The sequence below is a fragment of the Pristis pectinata genome, chromosome 9 (assembly GCF_009764475.1).
Source record: "Pristis pectinata isolate sPriPec2 chromosome 9, sPriPec2.1.pri, whole genome shotgun sequence".
In the NCBI taxonomy this organism is placed as follows: domain Eukaryota; kingdom Metazoa; phylum Chordata; class Chondrichthyes; order Rhinopristiformes; family Pristidae; genus Pristis; species Pristis pectinata.
Genome location: NC_067413.1, coordinates 95681926 through 95704904, shown reverse-complemented (window position 1 = coordinate 95704904; position 22979 = coordinate 95681926). Strand labels below are relative to the sequence as shown.

Here is a 22979-nt window from a genome sequence, read left to right as displayed (position 1 = left end):
GGAGGCAGATACAATTACAACATTTAAAAGGCATTTGGACAGGTCCTTAGATAGGAAGGGCATGGAGGGACGTGGGCCTAATGCAGACAAATTAGTTTAGTGTCGATAGACATCACGACCAGCTGTACGATTCTGTGATTCTATGAGATGTCCCCTGTGCTGCCTTCCTTACCAACGTTCTCGCCTTGCCGGTTCTCTCAGCCCTTCCCAGGGATCTGATTGGTGGCTCATTTCACAGAGGGAAGCAACAAACCATTCTCCTCAGCAGGAAATCTGAGCCCAGTGCCAACCAGGGGAACTTCCCCAGTGTATTTAGAGCCAATGGGGAAATTTTGGGTGCCCACATTGAGCAAGTGAACGACTATTTAGGGCAAGGACAAGCGGACCTGGAGTGTACCAGTACCACTGATCATAACTTGAGCCCCAGCCTCACGTCAGAGGGTTGGTTAAACAGTTAAATCAAAGTGCAGCCACTTCGGAATATCAGAGGCAAGTGGCCGCTCCCATTGTGGCCGGGGCACGTGGCTAACTCTGTTACCTATCCAATGGAAGGTGCTCCTGCTACTCCCCAACGCAGAAGAAGAAATGAAGTCCTTGCTGCCACAGAGCCGGCAGTGACGCCAGAGGCATCAGGTACAAAGGTATAGTCTCAACATCAAAACCGGTACAAAATACTTCAAGATTGACAAAGGAAGGAGGTGCATCGTTATAGACACATGGTGAGGTGATTTCTGGCTCATTGGAGGTTGTCTGGGCAGTGGTATTGCACCAAAGGCAGAAAATACTTGGGCAGAGCATCCTTGGCCAAGCTTACTAAGAGCTTTGAACTAAGTAGAAAGTTACATGATGAGAAAAAGAGGGGAATACAGTAATCAGTTCAGATGGCCAAGTAAGTATATAGGAAATAGGGAAACTGAACAGTTCAAAGATTAAGCCAGACTAGATAATGAACTTTGACTTCTACCTCCTTGGTAGTGTCGCGGTTAGCGCAATGCTTTTACAGCGCAAGTGATCCGGGTTCAATTCCCGCCATTGTCTGTAAGGAGTTTGTACGTTCTCCCCATGTCTGCGTGGGTTTCCTCCAGGTGCTCCGGTTTCCTCCCACATTCCAAAGGCATACGAGTTAGGAAGTTGTGGGCATGCTATGTTGGCACCAGAAGCATGGCGACACTTGAGGGCTGCCCCCAGAACAATCTACACAAAAGTGCATTTCACTGTGTGTTTCGATGTACATGTGACGAATAAAGATATCTTATCTTATCTGATGTGTTGAACAAAAGACTCTGACCCAAGGTTTAGTACAACTTCATCTTTACTAACGCTCCAGTTACTTAACCATGCATGACGTTCCAATTTATCACTTCTTATATTAAATCACAAGACTAATGGCTTGGATTTCAATACTACCCAAGTAAGATAAAATTGGCCACATTCACTCCAAAAAGCAGTGGGTTGGTATGGCTTGGTATGGCAACTGCTCTGCCCGGGACCGCAAGAAACTGCAGAGAGGTGTGGACACAGCCCAGCGCATCACGGACACCAGCCTCCCCTCTATGGATGCTGTCTATACCTCTCGCTGCCCTGGTGAAGCAGCCAGCATAATCAAAGACCCCACCCACCCGGGTCATTCTCTCTTCTCTCCTCTCCCATCAGGCAGAAGATACAGGAGCCTGAGGGCACGTACCACCAGGCTTAAGGACAGCTTCTATCCCACTGTGATAAGACTATTGAACGGTTCCCTTATACGATGAGATGGACTCTTGACCTCACAATCTACCTTGACCTTGCACCTTATTGTCTACCTGCAATGCACTTCTCTGTGGCTGTGACACTTCACTCTGTATTCTGTTACTGTTGTTACCCTGTACTACCTCAGTGCACTGTGTAATGAATTGATCTGTACGAACAGTATGCAAGTTTTTCACTGTACCTCGGTACAAGTGACAATAATAAACCAATACCAATACTAAGTAGTCTTCTCTGAGTACTGAACTCAGGGCCCACCTTCTTGTGATGGTTGTTCCTGGACTGTCACTTCCGATGCCTCAGACAGCCCTTTTGTACAATTTTCGTTCCAATCTTCTTAAGTCTTTCTCCGTTCTCACCCCCGTCCAGGACTCTCATGATTCTGAAATCAATCATTCAAGCTGTTATTCACTCAAGTTATAGACAAGACGTATCTGTTTACTTTCGTCTTTCCCATTCCTCTTAACTTTCTGGCTGATAAGAAAACATATGCTCTTGTTTATCCCATCCTGGATATTAATTGTGGTAAATGTTCAACATTGATGTGGCCCTGGCCTATTACATTTGATATCCAGGATGGGATAAACAAGAGCATATGTTTTCTTATCAGCCATAAAGTTTGTTAATTGTAAGGAGTGCCTGTTTGTACGGTTCTTGGAATTGGAATTGGTTTATTATTGTCACTGGTACCAAGGTACAGTGAAAAACTTGTTCATACAGATCAATTCATTACACAGTGCATTGAGGTAGTACAAGGTAAAACAATAACAGAATACAGAATAAAGTGTCACACTGTAGTGACTCGCCGCACCAGCATCGAACCGGCTCCCGACATCGCGAATGTCGTCGGAGGCCCCGATCCAAGATGGCGCGGGGCCCTCCTTCTTCCCCATCGTCGGGCTAGGAAAGCCCGCGCGCGGGAAGGTCAGGTGACCCGCGCGTGACGTCAGCACGGGAACTGTAGCGCGGGAAGTTTTGAGATAGTAAAGGTGCGCTGCGCCCCAGTCGTTCATTCGACTTCTGATTTCGAACCAGCGACGCTGTGTCTTCATTTCGTAGTGGGTAGCTAGCCACTACAACAGTTGCACAGAAAGTGCGGTGCGGGTAGACAATAAGGTGCAAGGTCATAACAAGGTAGATTGTGAGCTCAAGAGTCCATCTTATCGTACCAGGGAGCTGTTCAATAGTCTAATAACAGCAGGATAGAAGCTGTCCTTGAGCCTGGCGGTACGTGCTTTCAGGCGTTTGTATCCTCTGCCCCATGGGAGAGGGGAGAAGAGAGAATATCCGGGGTGGGCGGCGTCTTTGACAGTGCTGGCTGCTTTACCGAGGCAGTGAGAAGTGTAGACAGAGACCATGGAGGGGAGGCTGGTTTCTGTGATGTGCTGAGCTGTGTCCACAACTCTCCGCAGTTTCTTGTGGTCCTAGGCAGAGCAGTTGCCGTCCCAAGCCGTGATGCATCCAGATAGGATGCTTTCTATGGTGCATCGATAAAAATTGGTGAAGGTCAAAAGGGACGCGCCAAATTTCTTTAACCTCCTGAGGAAGCAGAGGTGCTGGTGAGCTTTCTTGGCCGTGGCGTCTATGTGGTTGGACCTGGACAGGCTATTGGTGATCAAACTGTCCCTCTTGCATGGTAGTAGATCCCAAGATATTCTTATGTGCTTGTTCTGTGCCCAGGGTCAGCTCTGTGTGGCTCAACTGTACCTTCTCACATTTACCGACCAACTGTTGACCATGTGGCTTTCCTTCACTGTGATCTTTGTTCTGTGGTTCCCAGCATCACTTTCTAGTTCAAGTGTTCTCCAAAAGCTTGAGGAGATAATTGACATCTTATCTCCGGCTACGCCTCCCATAGTGAGAGTAATTCACTGTTAGCCTGGAAATACAACTAAAAGAAACCATTTGCCTTGGAACCAAAGGAATACTTATTATTTCAAAAGTAACCTGCAAGCTAACAGTTGTTATGGGTCTCTTTTAGAAAGTAAGTTGATTTGCTTCAGTGTTGAAAATGCTAGCCTTCCGATGAGGAGTATTTAGGGCAAATTATTCAGCATTTCCATAATCTTTCTTACTGAACGTGCAGTTCAAAGCTGTTTAGTTGCCTGTTAGCATCACAGAAGATGGTATGCTTGATGCAAGCTTAGCACTGGTCAATGGCTCCTTTATTTACACTCATTGATCCGGTAAAATAGGATACTGGTTAGTCGGGACTGAATAATTCAAAGTCCATGCTCACTGAATAGAAATCTTAGACATTTTGATAAAAAAAACATAAATTACTGGCACTGCTAAGTTGTAATAGAATTCAACGCATTAGATTACAGAATGTGACCTTCCTTTCCATTTCAAGGTGTGTTGTGGAATTTTTTTATTGCATGTCCTCTAAGCACTAACGCAGCCACCTATCCCCACTCTCGAAAGATCAATGCTGAACCCACTGTCATCGAGGAGCCCAAAGCCCCAGCAGCCGGCACTGAGCCACCCCAGGACGCTCCCTCTGCTGTGCCCAGTGTAGTCACGGAGGAGGTTGTGGTGAGTCCCACTGTTTGACTGCAGAGTCAGTTCTTAAGCAGTAAGTGCTTCATTCATTCCATCACCACAGTCATCACCCTTGTTACTGCTCAACAGCAGAGATGGGTTCCTGACCCATCCTGTGAGTATGCCATTCTCCTGTCCTGATTACGATGTTGCCTGTGATGCTTTAGCCCTACCCCTCACCTGCAACCCATTTTCATTGAAACTGAGCTAAACCTGAATATTCATTCGCTGACTGCAATGGCAACAACGAACCTGTCATTGAAAAGGCTAGAAATGAATGTACGAACTACAGCGATGGGCTTGTTGTTACTCACTGTCTCTGTGAGTATTGCCCACTGCCCCATGGCCTTATGAGCAGCTGCTCCAAGTCACTGGCATATTGACTTGTGACTTGAGTACAACCAAGCCACGTGCTGCACTGTAGTCAGTTTTCTATGTGTATTGTGCTTTCACTACATGTTCCACACCTTCACTATGTGTGGCTGCCTGCATGAGTGCCTGTATGGTTAAAATGTCTGTGTCTAGATCAGCGTGCATGTGCAAATGTGTACATCTACATCTCTGCGCAAAATATTTATGTTTTTGCGTTTGCCACGATTGAGGTTATGTCTGCATATGTACATATCTGAGAGTACATACTGAATCAACTTAAATCAGCAAATATATGTATCAAAATCAAAGGCTGCAGGGCTAGTTAGCCCCTTTGTTGAGCATGTTTGTGTCAGGATGTCTTTTCCCTGGTACTTGCTCAGAAGCAGTGCTAGGAGCTTAGCAAGAATGCACAAATCCCTATTCCTTGACATGATTGTAAAATCCCCCTCTCCCATAAAGAAACACTAGGTTTGTAGCTCTGCTGCTGGGATAAGAAATTCATCAGTGTGAGTATAGGAGCTGGCTCACAAGCACCTAAAACATTCAGTCACAGACAAGTACACATCCAAAAGTGAGATGATTTCATTCCTGCTTATCTAACGGGTGAACATTTGCATTTCATGGTGTTACTAGAGGGTATGTGGATGATCTCCGTCAGTGCCTGATGGACAGAGTGGCACAATGGGGGATAGTGGGGAATAGTCTTCCCTTGCTTCCTTCTGGAGAAGAGACTGCTTTGTGTGATAGACTTTCTCACAGATGCATGTCTGAGGTTAGACTTCTGGAGTGTCACAGGTTTGGACCATATCCTCTGCATGGAAGCAGAGGTCAGGAAGTAAACACTTCCAATTATAGAGGGCCATACCCCAGTATCCTATTGCTACAAACACACTGTCTCTGTGAGTATTGCCCACTGCCCCATGGCCTTATGAGCAGTTGCTCCAAGTCACTGGCATATTGACTTTGCCTTGTTACTTATTACGGTTTCCAAGTGTCCTCCCCTTACAACAGCACCATGTACCAGATTAGGAATATAGCTGATGTCAGTGTTAGTGTCTTAGCCTGTGCTCTGCAGGTAAGTACTCATTGTTTGAATACCATCAGACCAATGACCCTTGTTTGAATGTTTCAAACCACATCATGTTCTGACATCTTACACCACTGGATTTAAAATATGTGACCAGATTACATTCAAATGAAATAAATCCCATGTTTTATTCCCCATTAAGGAGGTTAAGGAGCTTGAAGTCCAGGAGCCAGCTGTAAGTGCTGAGACCGAGGGCATCGAGGTACGTAAACAATGCTTCACCAAGAGAGCACAAATCCAGATCTTCTGCTTATTACAGTTAAATGTCACTCATCAAGTCTCTTCCCTTTAATTAGTTCTCCATAAATGGATCAGTTCCATCTACGTCAGAAATGCTTAATAAAGGACTGTGTTGTTCCTGCCATGTGGATAGTTGGGTGTAGTTGATAGCTAATCTGTGCTGTAATGCTAAACTAGTATATAGATAATGTGGCACTTAAGAAAGAAAGTTATGTCTGTTTGAACCGTTCTCATTCTGAAGTCTAATTACACAATTTAATACGTGTTTGTGTTTGTAGACAAATTGAATGACTGCTCTGTGAAAATGTAAAAACTATTGGCTTTCCATATTTAAATTTTTGAATTTGTCTTCCCTCTACCTTTTAACCTGAGCCCGTGTCCATTGGTGAGTTAGCAGGGCAGAGGGCCATTTAGCAGCTGCTTCACCAGATGATCCACCCAGGCACAATGAACCAAGCGGCATCCTTTTGTGATGTAAGATTCCGTGAATCCCATCACTTGATCTATTTTAATCACTCTCTCTGGAGACATCCCAGTTTCCATCCAATGTAACACCGAACTGTTATTGAATGATTCCCTGCTCTTTCGCTCCAATACTGATTCTGCGGAAAGAAGTCTTTCTCAATATCAGCCCCAGCCTTTCCTTTCAATGGACTGAGCTCATATCCCTAGTTCTGTTCTCACACTTAATTATAAGTAAATTTCTTAGCTAACTTTTTCTGTATCTGCAACCATGTCATTAAACCCTTAGCATACCCTCTCCTACCAGGGCTGATAAGGGTAAGGTTTTCCTGCCAACCCAAACCCCTGATCCCATCACTTAGCCTTGTGCCTCTCCTAGACACTGTCTCCAGTGCCTGGTAATGACTATCGTCTCATCTTTCATTTCATGTTGACCTGAACTAGTCAAAGTATTTAATCTAATTGGAGCACAGTCTGATTGTTTGCTCATTTGATTCAACTATTTTGGCTATTAAAGTCACAAATTATACAGTGAGACAAAAGTTCTGGACAAGGGCTAAAGGTCTGTGCTGTACAACAGCATGACTCTGTATAATAAATTAGAAATCCGCTTCTCCCAAGTACTTTTAAATTCTTCTGCCCAGTAACGCAGTAATGATGAAGGTCCTGCAACATCTTTCCATGTCAGGATGACTTGAAGAATAGCTGAAAGGCGGTGACCCTCCCATGTGCCTGTGTCCTTTGTCCTTTTAGGTGGTGGGGTTGCAGGTTTTGCCAAGGATACTTCGACAAGTTGTGGTAGAGCCTGATGTGCATATTACATATTGCAGCAATATTTCACTAGTGTTCGAGGGAGCAAACGCTTAAGCTATGAATGAAGGAGTAAGAGGCAGTTAAGCCCTATTTGATGAATGCTTTGCATTTGATCTATATTTCACTCGGTTAGAAAGATCCTTTAATTCACAATCTAATGTTTGTTAAACCCAGTAACGCTTTGGAAAGGGCACATACAACAGTGACCCATGTTGTTCCACATGACAGGTTCTCACAGCCTCATTCTTTGGTGTTCCTTTGTGAATATTTCAAATCATTTAATACTTTATTTCACACTGCGATAGTTTGCGGCGACAAGCTGTAGTGGAGCACAAGGGTCAAACAAACAGTGATTGATCATTTCTGCTTTACTGTGGGATGATGACAAGAAAGTGCAGATTTAAGATCATCAACAAAACAATTGGAAGGAAGATGAGTAAGAATGTTTTTACACTGCCAAAAATCATTTCTGAAGCAAGGTCCATCATGTTTTTTTTTAACAGGGAATCGGATAGTTACTTGAAAAGAATGAATCATAATGAAACGGCAGGGAGAGAGAGAGTGGGAATGGATTAGTGGAGAAAAGCGCCACAGCAGACCAGCTGAAAGATTAGCCTGTTCCGTAACATGGGATTCTACAATTCTCTGATTAGGTTCAATAAATCCCCTGTTTTATTCCCCATAAAGGAAATTAAAGACCCCGAGGTGCAGAAACCAGCTGTAAATGCTGCAACTGAAAGCACTGAGGTATGTAAATGTCACCCCAGGCCAAGGCTAAATTTAACACGTTGTCACATCATCTGTTTATTACAGTTAACTATCTGTCATCAGCCCTCATCCCTATCCATTGTGTACAGCCTGAAATGTATCCCGCTGTCCAGGAGCCACGCAAGCTGCAGTTGTGCATTGTTTAATGCCTTGTGATCACCAGAGGCTGCTCCCTGCGTTTTCTCAGTGCAACCTGGACACCAGTGTTCTGTCTTTCAAACCATGAGGCAAGAAGGAAATTCCAGTGGGGTCCACTGATTTCCAGAGATAGCTTCCTCTTGGTCTGAGTTCCTGAAGTAAATAGTCAGCAGGCAAGGCTCCACTCTCCACGTGTCCCTAATGTGTTCATTAGAAAGGTTTCTAGCCCAAAGAGCCAGATTTCCTGGAAAAGTACTTCCAAACCATGCAGCAAAACAGTGCTGTTCACCAATTTTCCTTTTATATCTATGGAAACTGCACAGCTTTTTGAGCACAGCTTCACAATCCCCTACCATTCCCACTTACCTGCATGTAACAGGGCAGAGAACTTTCTCCATTCACTATTGTTCCGAATGGACATCAACTTACACCTGAAATTTCAGGCACGGTACTACGCCCAAGTCACCATTTCCAGTGTTTCGTTATTTATCGTTCCTAAGATCTGCACTAGAATCAGAGTCAGGTTTATTATCACTGACGTATGTCATAAAATTTGTTATTTTGCAGCAGCAGTACAGTGCAAGACATAAAGACATCAACATTACCATAAGTTACAAAAATAAATAAATAGCGCAAAAGAGGAATAACGAAGGTTCACGGGTTTATGGACTGTTCAGAAATCTGATGGCGGAGGGGAAGAAGCTGTTCCTGAATCACTGAGTGTGGGTCTTCAGGCTCCTGTACCTCCTCCCTGATGGTAGTAAAGTGAAGAGGGCATGTCCTGGGTGATGAGTGTCCTTAGTGATAGATGCCACCTTCATGAGGCACCGTTTCTTGAAGATGTCCTCGATGGCGGGGAGGGTTGTGCCTGCGATGGAGCTGGCTGAGTCTACAACCCTCTGCAGCCTCTCTAGATCCTGCTCATTGGAGCCTCCGTACCAGGAGGTGATGGAACCAGTCAGAAGGCTCTCCACCATATAAAAACTTGCAGGAGTCTTTGGTGACCTACCAAATCTCCTCAATCTCACTAGATTTTCCATATCCTTGATCTCCTTGATTGCTATTTAATGCCATTAGATCCTTCCATTAAAAAGAGAAGAGCCTCTAGAATTATATTTACTTTAACATGTTTGCTTTAATTCCACTTCATCCTGCTGTTTACATGGGGTGAAAACTGATGGGATTCCACAAAACTTTAGCTGTCATTGGCAAGACTGAGGTAGGAACAAATGTGAGATCAACGAAGTTTCATTGCTGGGTCTTCAAAATGCCTTTGATAAACAATGACATTGGGGTTATGTAGCTACGTGAGAGAATTACCACATTGGAGTCATGGAGCACTGCAGCACAGAAACAGGCCCTTTGGCCCATCTAGTCCATGCTGACCTGATCTTCTGCCTCGTCCCGTCCACCTGCACCCGGTCCATATCCCTCCAAACCCCTCCCATCTGTGCACCTATCCAAACTTCCCTTAAATGTTACAATTGAACCCCTATCTACCACTTCCGCTGGCAGCTTGTTCCACACTCGCACCACCCTCTGAGTGAAGGAGTTTCCCCTCAGATTCCCCTTAAATATTTCACCTTTCACCCTAAACCTATGACCTGTAATTCTAATCACACCCAACCTGAGGGGGGAAAGCCTGCATGCATTCACCCTATCTATATCCTTTATAATTTCGTGTACCTCTATAAGATCTCCCCTCATTCTCCAGGGTATAAAGTCCTAACCTATTCAACCTTTCCCTTTAACTCAGGTCCTCAAGTCCCAGCAACATCCTTGTAAATTTTCTCTGCACTCTTTAAAGCTTATTGATATCTTTCCCGTAGGTAGGTGACTAGATCTGCACACAATACTCTAAATTCAGCCTCACCAACATCTTATACAACTTCAACATAACATCCCAATCCTGTACTCAATGCACTGATTTATGAAGGCCAATGTGCCAAAAGCTCTCTTTACGACCCTATCTACCTGTGACGCCACTTTCAAGGAACTATGAACCTGTATTCTCAGGTCCCTTTGTTCTACCGCACACCTCAGAGCCCTACCATTCACTGTGTAGGTCTTACCCTGGTTGGTCCTCCCAAAGCGCATCACCTCACACCTGTCTGCATTAAATTGCATCAACCACTTTTCAGCCCATTTTCCTAGCTGGTCAAGATCATGCTGCAAGCTTCGATAAAAGCTTGTGTATTCATTGCGTATTGTGTACTCTCTTTGTTACAGCTTTATTCCTAAACTGGTGAGGTACTGACAGTTACAAAAGTGATTCTATTCTCCAACACCCCACCAGACCCTAAATCTACAACAACCAGAACAACCTTGCCTAAACACCTCAATGTAACAGTAGATCAAGCAAAGCCCCTCTCCATTTTCACACCTCGCTCTACAGGGATGCAGCATCCATTGTGGATGCTGTAGGCGTTCCCTGGGTGAATGATCGAGAAGCTCACTCACTTACTCATTCAGTTCTTCCATACCTGACCTTGCTTAGTCTAGTTCCTCATCAGGGAATAGTGATCTTGCAATCCTGTGACATGCTCCATTAGTTTTTTTCAGTGTTAATGATCACTTTCACACTGATCATTCAATGTTTTACAATGAGTGGTAGCATGAAATTAGGAATGTGAATTTTGTAGCAATTCAGACAAAAGGCACAATTCTCTGCCTGTTTGCCAACAAATTTACTTCACATAAAAACTCTTAAATGTTATCCAAACACACGGCCACCAGCCAGAATTACAAAGGATGGTTTGCTATAAAAGCACAAATTACAGATGTCTAAAAGCCTCCCTTCTCAATCAACCAACCTATGGGGGAGTAAACATACATCCTGCTTTTCTGGAAATATCCCCGGAATGACGTACAGTGGCACCAGCCAAACACATCTTCCAGTAGAGAAGGAAGCTTGCGTAAGGTTTAGGAAGCTGAAATCAGACAGGGCCCTTCAGGAATGTAAAGAAAACAGGAAAGAGCTCAAGCAGAAGAGCGACAAAGTGCCAGGAAATGTGCTTGGTGAGTAGGATTAAGGAAAATCCAAATGCATTTTGTACAAACCAAGAGGGTAGCTAGGGAGAGAGTGGAACCATTCAAGGATAAAGGAGGGAATTTATGCCTAGAGCCAGAGGAGGTGGCAAGTTACTAAACCAGTACTTTGCATCAGTATTAACCAAGGAGAAGGATATGGATGATAGTGAGATCGATGAGGAGAATGCTAATAATCTAGGGCACATTAAGATCAAGAAAGAGGTGGTGTTGGATCTACTGAAGAACATTGAGGTGGATAAGTCACAGATCTATCCCAGGTTATTGAGATCAGAAAGAGAGGAGATTGCTGGGGCCTCGACAAAGATCTTTGTATCCTCTCTAGCCACAGATGAGGTCCCAGAGGACTGGAGACTAGCCAGTGTTTTCCCTTGGTTTAAGAAAGGCAATAGGAATAATCTAGGAAATTATAAGCTGCAGTGAGCCTCACAATCAGTGTTAAGGAAGCTATTGGAGACAATTCATAGCGATAGGATTTACACACATTTGGAAAAGCCTGGACTTATTTGGGACAGTCAGCATGGCTTTGTGTGGAGCAGGTCACGTCTTACAAACTCGACTGAGTCTGTTGAGAAAGTGTTGAAGGTGATTGATGAGGGTAGGGCAGTGGATGTCATCCACGTGCACTTTAGTAAGTCATTTGACAAAGTCCTCACGGTAGGTTGATCCAGAGATGAAGATGCATGGGATCCGTGGTGATTTGGACTGGATTTAAAATTGGCTTGGCCATAGAAGACAGAGGGTAGTGGTGGAGGGCTGTCTCTCTGACTGTGACCAGTGGTGTTCTGCAGGGATCAGGGCTGACGTATAGAAGTGACTTGGATGGAAATGAAGATGGGATGATTAGTAAGTTTGCGGATGACACGGAAATTGGTGGAGTTGTGAATAGTGAAGGTGGTCAAAGGATACAGCAGGATGTCGATCAGCTGCTGATATGGGCGGAGAAGTGGCAAATGGAGTTTAATCCAGGCAAGTTTAAGGTGTTGCACTTTGGGAGGTCAAATGTAAGGGGAAAGTAAACAGTTAATGGCAGGACCCTTAGGATCATTGATGTACAGAGGGATCTTGGATTCCTAGTCAACAGCTCCCTGACAGTGGCAACACACGTAGATAGGGTGATAAGGAAAGCATATGGCGTCCTTGCCTTCATCGGACAGAGCGCTGAGTATAAGAGTCAGGAAGTCATGTTACAGCTGTATCAAACTTTGGTTAGTCCGAACTTGAAGTATTGTGTACAGTTCTAGTTGCCCCATTGCAGAAAGGATGTGGAGGCTTTGGAGAGGGTGCAGAAGAGCTTCACCAGGCTATTCCCTGGATTAGAGGGTATCAGCTATAAGGAGAGGTTGGACAACTTGAATTGTTTTCTCTGAAGCATCAGAGGCTGGGTGGAGATCTAACAGAGGGGCAGCATGGTAACGTAGCAGTTAGCGCGACGCTATTACAGCGCCAGCGATCGGGGTTTGATTCCCGTCGCTGTCTGTAAGGAGTTTGTGCATTCTCCCGTGTCTGCGTGGGTTTCCTCCAGGGGCTCTGGTGGTTTCTTCCCACGTTCTAAAGACGTACGGGTAGGTTAATTTGGGGTTTAAAATGGGCGGCGCGGACTCGTTGGGCTGGAAGGGCCTGTTACCACGCTGTAAATAAAACTTTAAATTTTTTAAAGGTTTATAAAGGTATGAGAGATTTAGATAGGGTAAGTATTTAGTGTCTTTTTCCCAGGGTAGAAATGTCAAATAAGGTAAGAAAGGGGAAGTTTAAAGAAGATGTGCAGGGTAGGTTTTTTACACAGAGAGTGGTAGGTGCGTGGAACGCAGACGCAACGGTGGCGTTTAATAGGCATTTAGACAGGCACATGAACATGCAAGGAATGGATCGAGTGCATGCAGATAGGTTTAGTTTACTTTGGCATCATGGTTGGCACAGACATCGTGGGCCGAAGGGCCTGTTCTTGTGCTATACTGTCCTAGTTTCTAGGTAGAGAGACTGGTTGATGAGCATTCAACAGATGTACGAGTGAGCAGTGGTTGTCGGGAGTGACTGCTGGTGTAGGAAGCAAGAGCCTGCCCATGTGTCTGAGCAGCCCAAAGGTAGCACCTCCTCACCAGAGCAGTGCCTGCTGTGGCAGTACATGCATCCAGCCTGTGGACTAAAACCTGTGTCCTCCATGCTACCAGCTGCTTGAAGGGAGCAGGGAGAGGACAGGAGGCGGAGTAGGAACGGGGAGGTGGAAGGGATGGGATAGTTCAGGGAGCAGAAGGAAGTGTGGCAGCAGGGAGAAGAGAGGAGCGAATTAGCATCACTTTGGGGATGAGAACAGATCAGAGTGGAAAGGAACCTCCATTTGGGGCAATGAAATGGATCTAAATGTTTAACCGTGCTACCACTGCTGTCACGAACCAGCAACAAAAGAAACACACTGAGCATGATTCAGTGTTAAAAACTATTTTATTAATCACTACTTATGATAATACATAAAATAAAAGTAAAAATGTTAGTATGTTAGAATTCAAAAACGTTAAACCTTGAACGTTAACCCCAAAAACTAAACTCTTCGTGTGTGTGTGTGTGACAAAGTCCCAAACTCCACGTTCAGGAATGTTTTTTAAAGTTCAGTTCCGCTAGCCATAAGGTGAAACATGAGTAAGGGCTTCTTCAACAACCACCGTTGTCAGAAGATAAGTGTAGATGTAGAAAAACATAGAGAGAGTAAATACGAAATCCAAATGTTCCACCATGGAACCCAAACGACACTCCAGTGTTTACTCGGTAGTGACTTCCTCACCCCGAAAAGCATCCGAATCGTGGTCGTCCACACACAAATACCTGTTTCCTTCTACAGGTCAGCAACAAAGTGAACTCCACTGGATTACTTCCAACTTCCATACGTGGATTTCAGTGGCAGACACAGTTATTGTTTCTCATCCATCGATAGAGAACACTAGCAGGCTGGTGTCTCTCTCCCTTCTCTCTCTCTCTCTCTCTCTCTCTCTCTCTCTCTCTCTCTCTCTCTCTCTCTCTCTCTCTCTCTCTCTCTCTCTCTCTCTCTTCTTCTGCTTTCTTCAACCACGTCATTACGTCCTTTATCTTCTATTGATGTAAGCACGCCCCCCCCCCCACACACACACACACACACACACACACACACACACACACACACACACACACACACACACACACACACACACACTCTATCTTAAAGGGACATTCACTGAGTCCGTAACACTGCCTGTGACAGCCTGACATTACCTGTGGTGCAGACACATTGCCAGTTTCTTAACCACTTCTCAACTAGGGCTAGCTACTGGTGTGCTCTTGTAGAACTGATCCTAATTAAGAGGATTTAAATTTCACTGGTTCAGGATTTTTACAGAGCAGCATCTTCCAGTTGTGATTTATGGAACAGCTTCTTCCCCTTCGCCACCAGATGGTCCAGGAACCCTCGGGCATATCTTGTTATTCCTTTTCTTTGCACTATTTGTTAATTTTTAAATTTATAGTAATTGTATGTCTTTGCACTGTACTGCTGCCGCAAAACAACACATTTCACGACATATAGGTCAGTGATAATAAACCTGATTCTGATTCTGGATGTGTATTTTGGTTGATTTGGTTAGTCCTTGAGGTAGAAAGATGTCAATGAACAAAGCTGTTCTGAGTTCAGCACAATTGTGCTTAGAATGCCTCAGATAAGGGCCTCCCTGATATCATACAGTTGAGCTCCCCAAATGGTGCAATGAATTTATTTGCTTGTAGAAGAAATGTATGAACCCACTGGGTTTTATTTTAAAATTAATCTTTGCACACTGGATGTCACAGAACGCATGGCTATCTGATTACTACCATTCACATAAGTGCCACACGCCTGAAAAACACAGCACAATGTAGAACTTTTAGATCCAGTGGAAAGTTAAAGTTCTTCCAACAGTGAAGATGCAAGATACTGTAATCCAACATATATGAAGGCTTGGTGTAAGAGTAATATCCAACCCGAATGTACCACATTTAATCTATTTATCAGACTAATGCACAAATAACTCAAGTGCCCTGAAGACTTGCTGACAAACCTGTTCTGATTGTTACCATATAGAATGTGACGTCCGAGAAGGATACGGAACAACACGCGGCGTTTCCTGAAGATTCGGAGGCCTCCCAGGTACAGACCCAGCTTCTGACCCTGATTCCTTTGGTACATCTGTCAGCTTTGTAGTTAAGCCATATTCAGTATTATATGGGGAGTCATGGTATAGAATACAGGGGAAGAGGGGAGGAGGCTCAGGTTATTGCAACTCTGTCTAAAAGGTGGTAAGTCACCTCATAGATTATTAAGACTTCTACATTACTTCTACTTGCAAAACTCCAACACATCCACTATCTGAATTAATATTATTGCATTCCCTTCTCTGCCTGTTCATCTTCTTTAAGGTCCTCATTATACTCACCTACCTCTTTGTTCTAATGTGACGTGGTGTCAATTCTCGACTGGCAACGCTCTGTGAATCCTCTTGGGATGCTAAATAAGTGCAAGTTGTTGTTTCTAGCTATATCAACAAGAGAATTTCACAGGCCAAAAAATCTATAACATAAGTACTAGCCTTGCCAATAAGGAAGTCTCACTGTGGATTTCAATGATCTTTTTGAAATGGAAGAAAGATTTCTGTTGGTTGGAACTTACATCCTGAGGTCATACTAAGACTCGGCTGCTCCTGAAGCTGCAAATTCGACGGCAAATTCTTAGGCAACCATCTGTTGTAAAATTTGAAAGGTTTTGTCCCCATTACCCATTTTATTAGCAGTCTGCATTTCAGTGCTCAATGTTTCTCCACAGATTCAGGTCAGTATTTTAGGGTGATGGTGCCTGTACCCTGCATGGTATCTGATGTATCTATCAACTGATGAATTGGTGTCTCTCAGGATTGGAGTTACAGGAACTCCTAGATATGGCTGACCTTGCCCTTGCCACACTTAATCCTTATTCTGCCAGACTAAAAAGAGGGGCAGAGGTTAATCCTACAAACTCACTGGTATTAAGCCAGTACAAGTCTAGGTTTCAATGTAATTACCATCAGGGTTTTGCCATCAAGGATTTTGCTTTCAGCTTTGACCTTCGACAGAACATTGCAGTGATTTAGCAGGACAATGAGAATGGATTGCACAGACTTGGCATAGAGTCAAAGGGTCACACAGGACAGAAACTGGTTCTTTGGCCCACTGAGTTCCTATATCCACAAATCCGCATATTTTCTCCTCATTCCCATCAGCTCCCCCAGATTCTATCAGCCAATTGCACAAGGGACAGATTTTACAATGGCCAATTAACCTACCGACCTGCATGTCTTTAGGATGTGAGAGGAAACTGGAACATCTAAAAAATTGTGGTCAGACCTTCTGTGCTTTCCTACCTGCTTCTTTTAATGACCTGGGGTATATTTCATATGGGCAGAGCCCCTAATATTTCCTCTCTTACATTGTTTATCCCATCCAATATTTCACGTCTCCAGATTAATTACAACATTGCCATCCTCCCCCTCTTTTGTGAAGAAAGTCACAAAATGTTCATTAAGAACTTTACTCATATCGTCCACCTCTACAGACAGGTTACCTTTTTGGTTCCCAATAGGTGCTCATCTTCCTCTTTCTCTGTATGCATTTATAAAATGCATCTTTGTAATTTTTAAAATTTTACTTGTCAATATGTTTCATATCTTCTCTTTGCTTTCCAAATTTCCCCTTTAATATTACTCCTAAGCTTTCTATACTCTTCCAGACTTCCTGCTTTATTTGACATAACCTTCTCTTTTCTGTTGTACCCTGCCTTCTATAATTGTTCTTATCCCAGTTCAGAATTTTTACTGCTATTTTATCTTTCTTTGATTCCATGCCTTTGCTGAATCCAACTGAATTGTGATCTCCTGATATCATGCCCCACTAATGCTCCTTCTACCTGCCCAGCTTCATCCCAAAACTCAATCCAGAATTTCCCCCACCTTCTGTTGGCTAAATGTTGGCAAAAAGAGTTTTCCTGAATATAACTTAGGAATTCTGTGCCCTGAGTGCTTTTCACAATATTGCAGTTACTATTAGGGTTATACAAATCCCTTATTTTCTTTTTGCACATCAGAAAGTTCTCCACAAACTTGCTCTTCTATCTCCCTTGGACTGTTTGGAGGTCGCAGTACACACCCAGCAACTTGGTTGCCTTTTATTCTTTAGTTCAATCCATGTAATTTAGTGTCCCTTCTAACTCACCAATCCTTCTAATGGTTGTGATTGTACTGGTACTGGTATTGGTTTATTATTGTCACTTGTACCAAGGTACAGTGAAAAACTTGTCTTGCATAGCGTTCATACAGGTCAATTCATTACACAATGCAGTTACATTGAGTTAGTACAGAGTGCATTGAGGTAGTACAGGTAAAAACAATAACAGTACAGAGTAAAGTGTCACAGCTACAGAGAAAGTGCAGTGCAACAAGGTAGATCGTGAGGTCAAGAGTCCATCTCATCGTATAAGGGAACCGTTCAATAGTCTTATCACAGTGGGATAGAAGCTGTCCTTGAGCCTGGTGGTACGTGCCCTCAGGCTCCTGTACCTTCTGCCTGATGGGAGAGGAGAGAACAGAGAATGACCCGGGTGGGTGGGGTCTTTGATTATGCTGGCTGCTTCACCAAGACAGCGAGAGGTAAAGCGAGAGTCCATGGATTGTTGCCACTCCTTTTGATGTTTATCCATCTATCTTGTGTAAAATTGTATCGAGGAATGTTAACCTTCTAGTCCTGCCCCTCCTTAAGAGTTACCATGTCATACTTCCATTTGTCCAGCAGTGCCCTGGATTTACCTTCTTCATTCATTGGTTTAAACCCTCCGCAACAGCACTAGCAGAGCTGCCCACGTGGAAGTTAGTACCAGTCCTGTAGAGTTGTAACACATCTGGACCGTACAGGCTCCATCTTCCCCAGATCCAATCCCAATAGCTCAGGAATCTAAGGCCCTCCCTCCTGTCCCACCTCTTTATCCACTCATTCACCTGCAGTATCCTCTTATTTCTCCACTTACTGGTGCGTTGCGCCGGGAATAATGCAGAAGTTACCAAATTTAAATTCCTGCTTCTTAATCTCTTTCCCAACTCCTTAAAATCTGCCTGCTGGACCTTATCTTTTCATCCACCAATTGTATCATATCATGGGACCACCCTTTGTCTCCAGAATGTTTTGCAGCTGCTCGATGATAGCCCTGACCCTGAGTTTGGCTCAACCACCCTATCAGGCAACACATTCCAGGCATCCACCACTCTCTCAGTAAAAAATGTACCCCTCACGTCTCTTCTGAACCTACCTCCTCTCACCTTAAATGCATCACCTCTGGTGTTGGATCGCTCAATAATGGGAAAAAGATATTGCTTGTCCACCCCATCTATGCCCCTCATTATTTTATACACTTCCAACAGATCACCCCTCAGCCTCTGCCGCTCCAGAGAAAAGAGCCCAAGTTTGTCCAGCCTCTCCTGATAGCACTTGCCCTCTAATCCAGGCAGCATCCTCTCTCAAGCCTCAACATCCTTCCTGTAGTGAGGTGACCAGAATTGCACACAATACTCTAAATGCGGCCTAACCATGGATTTTGGAAAACCTTGGATTTGACCAGCAGCCATGATGAACAGGGAATAAATTCCCAATTCGGGATTGTGTGTGAATTGGAGGTGAAGTTATCTGTTGCCCTTGTCCCTCGTTTGAGGAGGAGCTGTGGAAGTTGTGAATTAGACAGACATTACTTGCTTGTTGTTCAACAGTCATTCCCACTCAGCAAAGGTGCATCCATTCAAATTAATTATGTGCTTAACATCAAATGTCTCTCTTGCTGAATGCAGAATCTTACCATAAGTTCCTGCAAATTCCAAGACAGGTTACACAAATTTTCAAAAGTGCAATTTAATTTGAACAATTGAAATACTGAGACATTTGGAATTGGAATTGGTTTATTATTGTCACTTGTACAATATTATCACTTTGTCACTTGTCACAAATTGTCACTTATTATTATCACAGGTACAGTGAAAAACTTGTCCTGCATACCGTCCATACAGATCAGTTCATTACAACAGTGCACTGAGGTAGTACAAGGTAGAACAATAACAGAATGCAGAATAAAGTGTTACAGCTACAGAGAAAGTGCAGTACAGGTAGACAATAAGGTGCAAGGTCACAACGAGGCAGATTGTGGGGTCAAGAGTCCACCTTATCGTAAGTCCATCATATCACCTTTAAAAGATTCCTGTTCATGACAAATGTTTTAACTTGACTTGTGTGCCTTTTGAAAGGTCTCAGTTCCTTCAGTGGTTATTCAGCCGGCATCTAACAATGAGGGTGAAGACGAGGGCCCTGCAGTGAATGAAGTTGTGGACATGCAGGAAGCAGATGAGATGCCAGCCGAGGAAGTGAGTTCACCTCCAGCACCCAGTGCAACGGAACAGACAGAGGAAGTGAGGAGAACTGATGCTGAGCAACAAGTCAGTGCAGAGGGTACAGGGGGCTCTCAGGAACAGAGTGCACCTGAGGTTGAAGCTGCCAAGTCACAGACCATGCCTCCTGGCTTCATGTACAAGGTAAGATTTATTTATCATGCTTAGTAATCAACCCGTACCAAACTGATGTAAAAGCTTTCTGTTTAAAAAAAGTCACTGAATATTAAACAACAGTTAAAGAGCACTAGCTCTTGTTTCTCTTGTAATAACTGATGGTTCACTTCAGTTTGTTCCCTCACTAGTTTTCGGTCCCCAATCCAATTCAGGCTGGATTGCGGTTCCACAGGAAATATTCTCCTGATCTCTCCCCTCCGCTTCTTTACCCAGTATTGGGTTGTTAATGTGCTGGGAAGGACAGCATTTTATTGCTGGGGAATCACCTTCTTGAACAGCTGTAGTCTTTCTATCGAAGGAATTCCCACACCACAGATGATGTCTTGATTGAGGGATCAGCGGTGGAAAGGGTGAGCAGCTTCAAGTTCCTGGGCATCAACATCTCAGAGGATCTATCTTGGGCCCAACACATTGATGCAATCACAAAGTAGGCATGCCAACGGCTCTACTTCATTAGGAGTTTGAGGAGATTTGGTGCGTCACCAAAGATTCTTGCAAACTTCTATAGATGTGCAGTGGAGAGCATTCTGACTGGTTGCATCACAGCCTGGTATGGAGGCTCCAAATGTGCAGGATCCAAAGAGGCTGCAGAGGCTTGTAGACTCAGCCAGCTCCATCACGGGCACAACCCTCTCCATCATCGAGGATATCTTTAAGAGGCGGTGCCTCAAGAAGGCAGCATCCATCACTAAGGACCTTCACCATCCGGGACATGCCCCCTTCACATTACTAACATCGGGGAGGAGGTACAGGAGCCTGAAGACCCACACTCAACGTTTCAGGAACATTTTCTTCCCCTCCGCCATCAGATTTCTGAATGGTCCATGAACCCATGAACACTACTTCATTATTCTTCTTTTGCTATAAGTTACAAAATAAATAAATAGTGCAATTTTTATGTCTTGCACTGTACTGCTGCCACAAAACAACAAATTTCACAACATGTCAGTGATAACAAACTTGATTCTGATTCTAACCTTGTGAGATGAAGAATTTGTGATGTTTTTCCAAGATGGGAAGAAATTTAGAGGTGCTGGGAATTCCAGTGTACCTTCTGCCACTGTCTCCGGAGGTGGCAGAGATTTGGGAGGTATTGTTGAGGTTGCTTTCGTGAGTCGCTACAGTCCATCCTGTAGATGGTGAATGAGGTGCCATTCAGCAGGTTGCTTTGACCTGGATGACGTTGAATGTCTTGAGTGTTGTTGGAACTGCACTTATTCAGGTAATGTGGAGAATCTTCCATCTGCCTGATGTACTTTGTAAATGGTGGAAAAACTTTGGGAGTCAAACAGTGAGTTACTCATTGGAGGACAACCAGGCATCTTGTCAGTGACTCCTCACCAGGTGAAATAATCCTTCCTTATTTATTTGATCAAAACCCTCACTTTAAAAATCTTATTATTATTTCTGCTTGGCTTTTCCTACTGCAGTGGAAACAAACCACCTGCATTCTTGTTGGCAGCAACATCACTTTCTGGGCAGGATAACATTTCGCTTCTGATTTCCTTGCTCTCTCATCCCACCCCTGGGTGGTCCAGAGTCACGGAGGCCACATTTAGCAGCAATAAAATGTCTCCCGAGGCTTTAAACTAGTTAGAGAGGGAAGGGAGGGTTCAAGTGACGGGACGTTTAATAAATCAAAAAGATCAGTGATACAGTAGTGAAGCAATGAATGGAAATCAAAGTATGACAAGAAGGGTTAGAAAGAAGTGTGCAGCAGAAATTGGAACCAGGGTAAATAACAATTGTGAAGCGTCAGAGTTTAAGGCCCTTTATCCGAATGTGTGCAGCATTTGTAACAAGGGAGATGAGTTGAGTAACAAAGAGAAATGAAAGTGTTTAACTGAATGGCTATTACAGGGTGGCTAGGACCACGAACACAATATTCCAAGTTGTTTGATATCCCAAAAGAACAGGTAAGAAAGCAGCATTGTTAATCAGGGAAGGTATCAGTGTAGTGCTGGGTAGTGATACAGGTCAGCGGATCGTGATGTGGAGTTGGTTTGGGTGGAATTATGGAACAGACGGGGAAAGAATGCACAGATGGGAGTGGTCTATGGGCCCCCAAAGGTTGTCTAATAGTAGGAAAATCATGTGAAGGGAAACGTTAAAGGCATGGAAGAAGGGAACTCCAATTGTCATGGATGATTTTAATCTGCATGTTAGTTGATCAAACTGGCAGGGGTAGCATGGAGGAATCTGTGGCATGCATCAGGGATTGTTTCTAAGAGCAATACATTACGGAACCTGCCAGGGAACAGGCTATTTTAGACCTGGTCATGTGTTATGAGGTAGAATTAATAAATTCTTCCAGTTAAAAATGCCCTGGAGAATAGTGATCACGATATGGTAGAATTCCAGGTACAGTTTGAGAGCAAAAACCTCGGGTCCAAAGTCAGTGTCCTCAACTTTAAAAAACAGGCAATTACAAAGGCACAAAGGAAGAGTTAGACAGAGAAGACAAATTACAGGTCAGTCAGTGAGCAGCAGCTGTTATTTTAAGGAGCTATTTCATAATACTCAGCAGAAATGGAGAAGGAGGAGGATAATCAGAAGGAGGTACTCAGTGAGTAAGATGAAGAATACGTGGTTAACAAAGGAGGTCAAGGAACAAAAAGTCAAAAGCATAAAAAGTGACAAAAACTACTGGTAGCCCAGAGAACCTAGTCAACTCATTTTATCTAAACAAAGTTCTTTGTGCCCCAATCAATTTCAACATCCTTTTCTCTTTGGACAACTACCTGTTGGTAACCAAGACTTCTTTTTACCTTACAAGGTGGTAAATATCACAGAAAGAAAGAAACTGCAGTGAATGGATTATTTTAAAAGCAGTCATTTTGTAACACCGGCAAATGGGGCAGTTAAGGTGCCAGCAGCAAGCTTCCACAAGCAGCAGCGAGGCATTGAACAGGCAATGTGTTTACAGTGACGTTGCTCGAGGTATAAATATCCAAGACCCTGGACCTTTCTCCCTTTCAAACATTAGGGAACAAACAGACTAATCATCCAACCAACGGGACTGCTGACAATCCAATACTTCAGAACTGTGGAGTTTTCACCACTGTATCCTGATGTTCTGGAGCATGACTTGATCCTGCAACCAAACATGTTGTCACTGATCCAAGACTGAGAGT

General features: G+C 43.8%; 1 protein-coding gene across 2 annotated transcripts in view; it reads left to right on the top strand.

Moving 5' to 3' along the window:
- amph (amphiphysin) overlaps positions 1-22979 on the top strand; it is a 170774-nt gene that overhangs the window by 145364 nt on the left and 2431 nt on the right. For both annotated transcript variants that reach the window (XM_052023139.1, XM_052023138.1), the window contains 5 exons: positions 4171-4281; positions 5889-5948; positions 7949-8008; positions 15300-15365; positions 19528-19812. In XM_052023139.1, coding sequence (XP_051879099.1) covers positions 4171-4281; positions 5889-5948; positions 7949-8008; positions 15300-15365; positions 19528-19812 — 582 coding nt within the window. The remainder of the gene's footprint in view (positions 1-4170; positions 4282-5888; positions 5949-7948; positions 8009-15299; positions 15366-19527; positions 19813-22979) is intronic.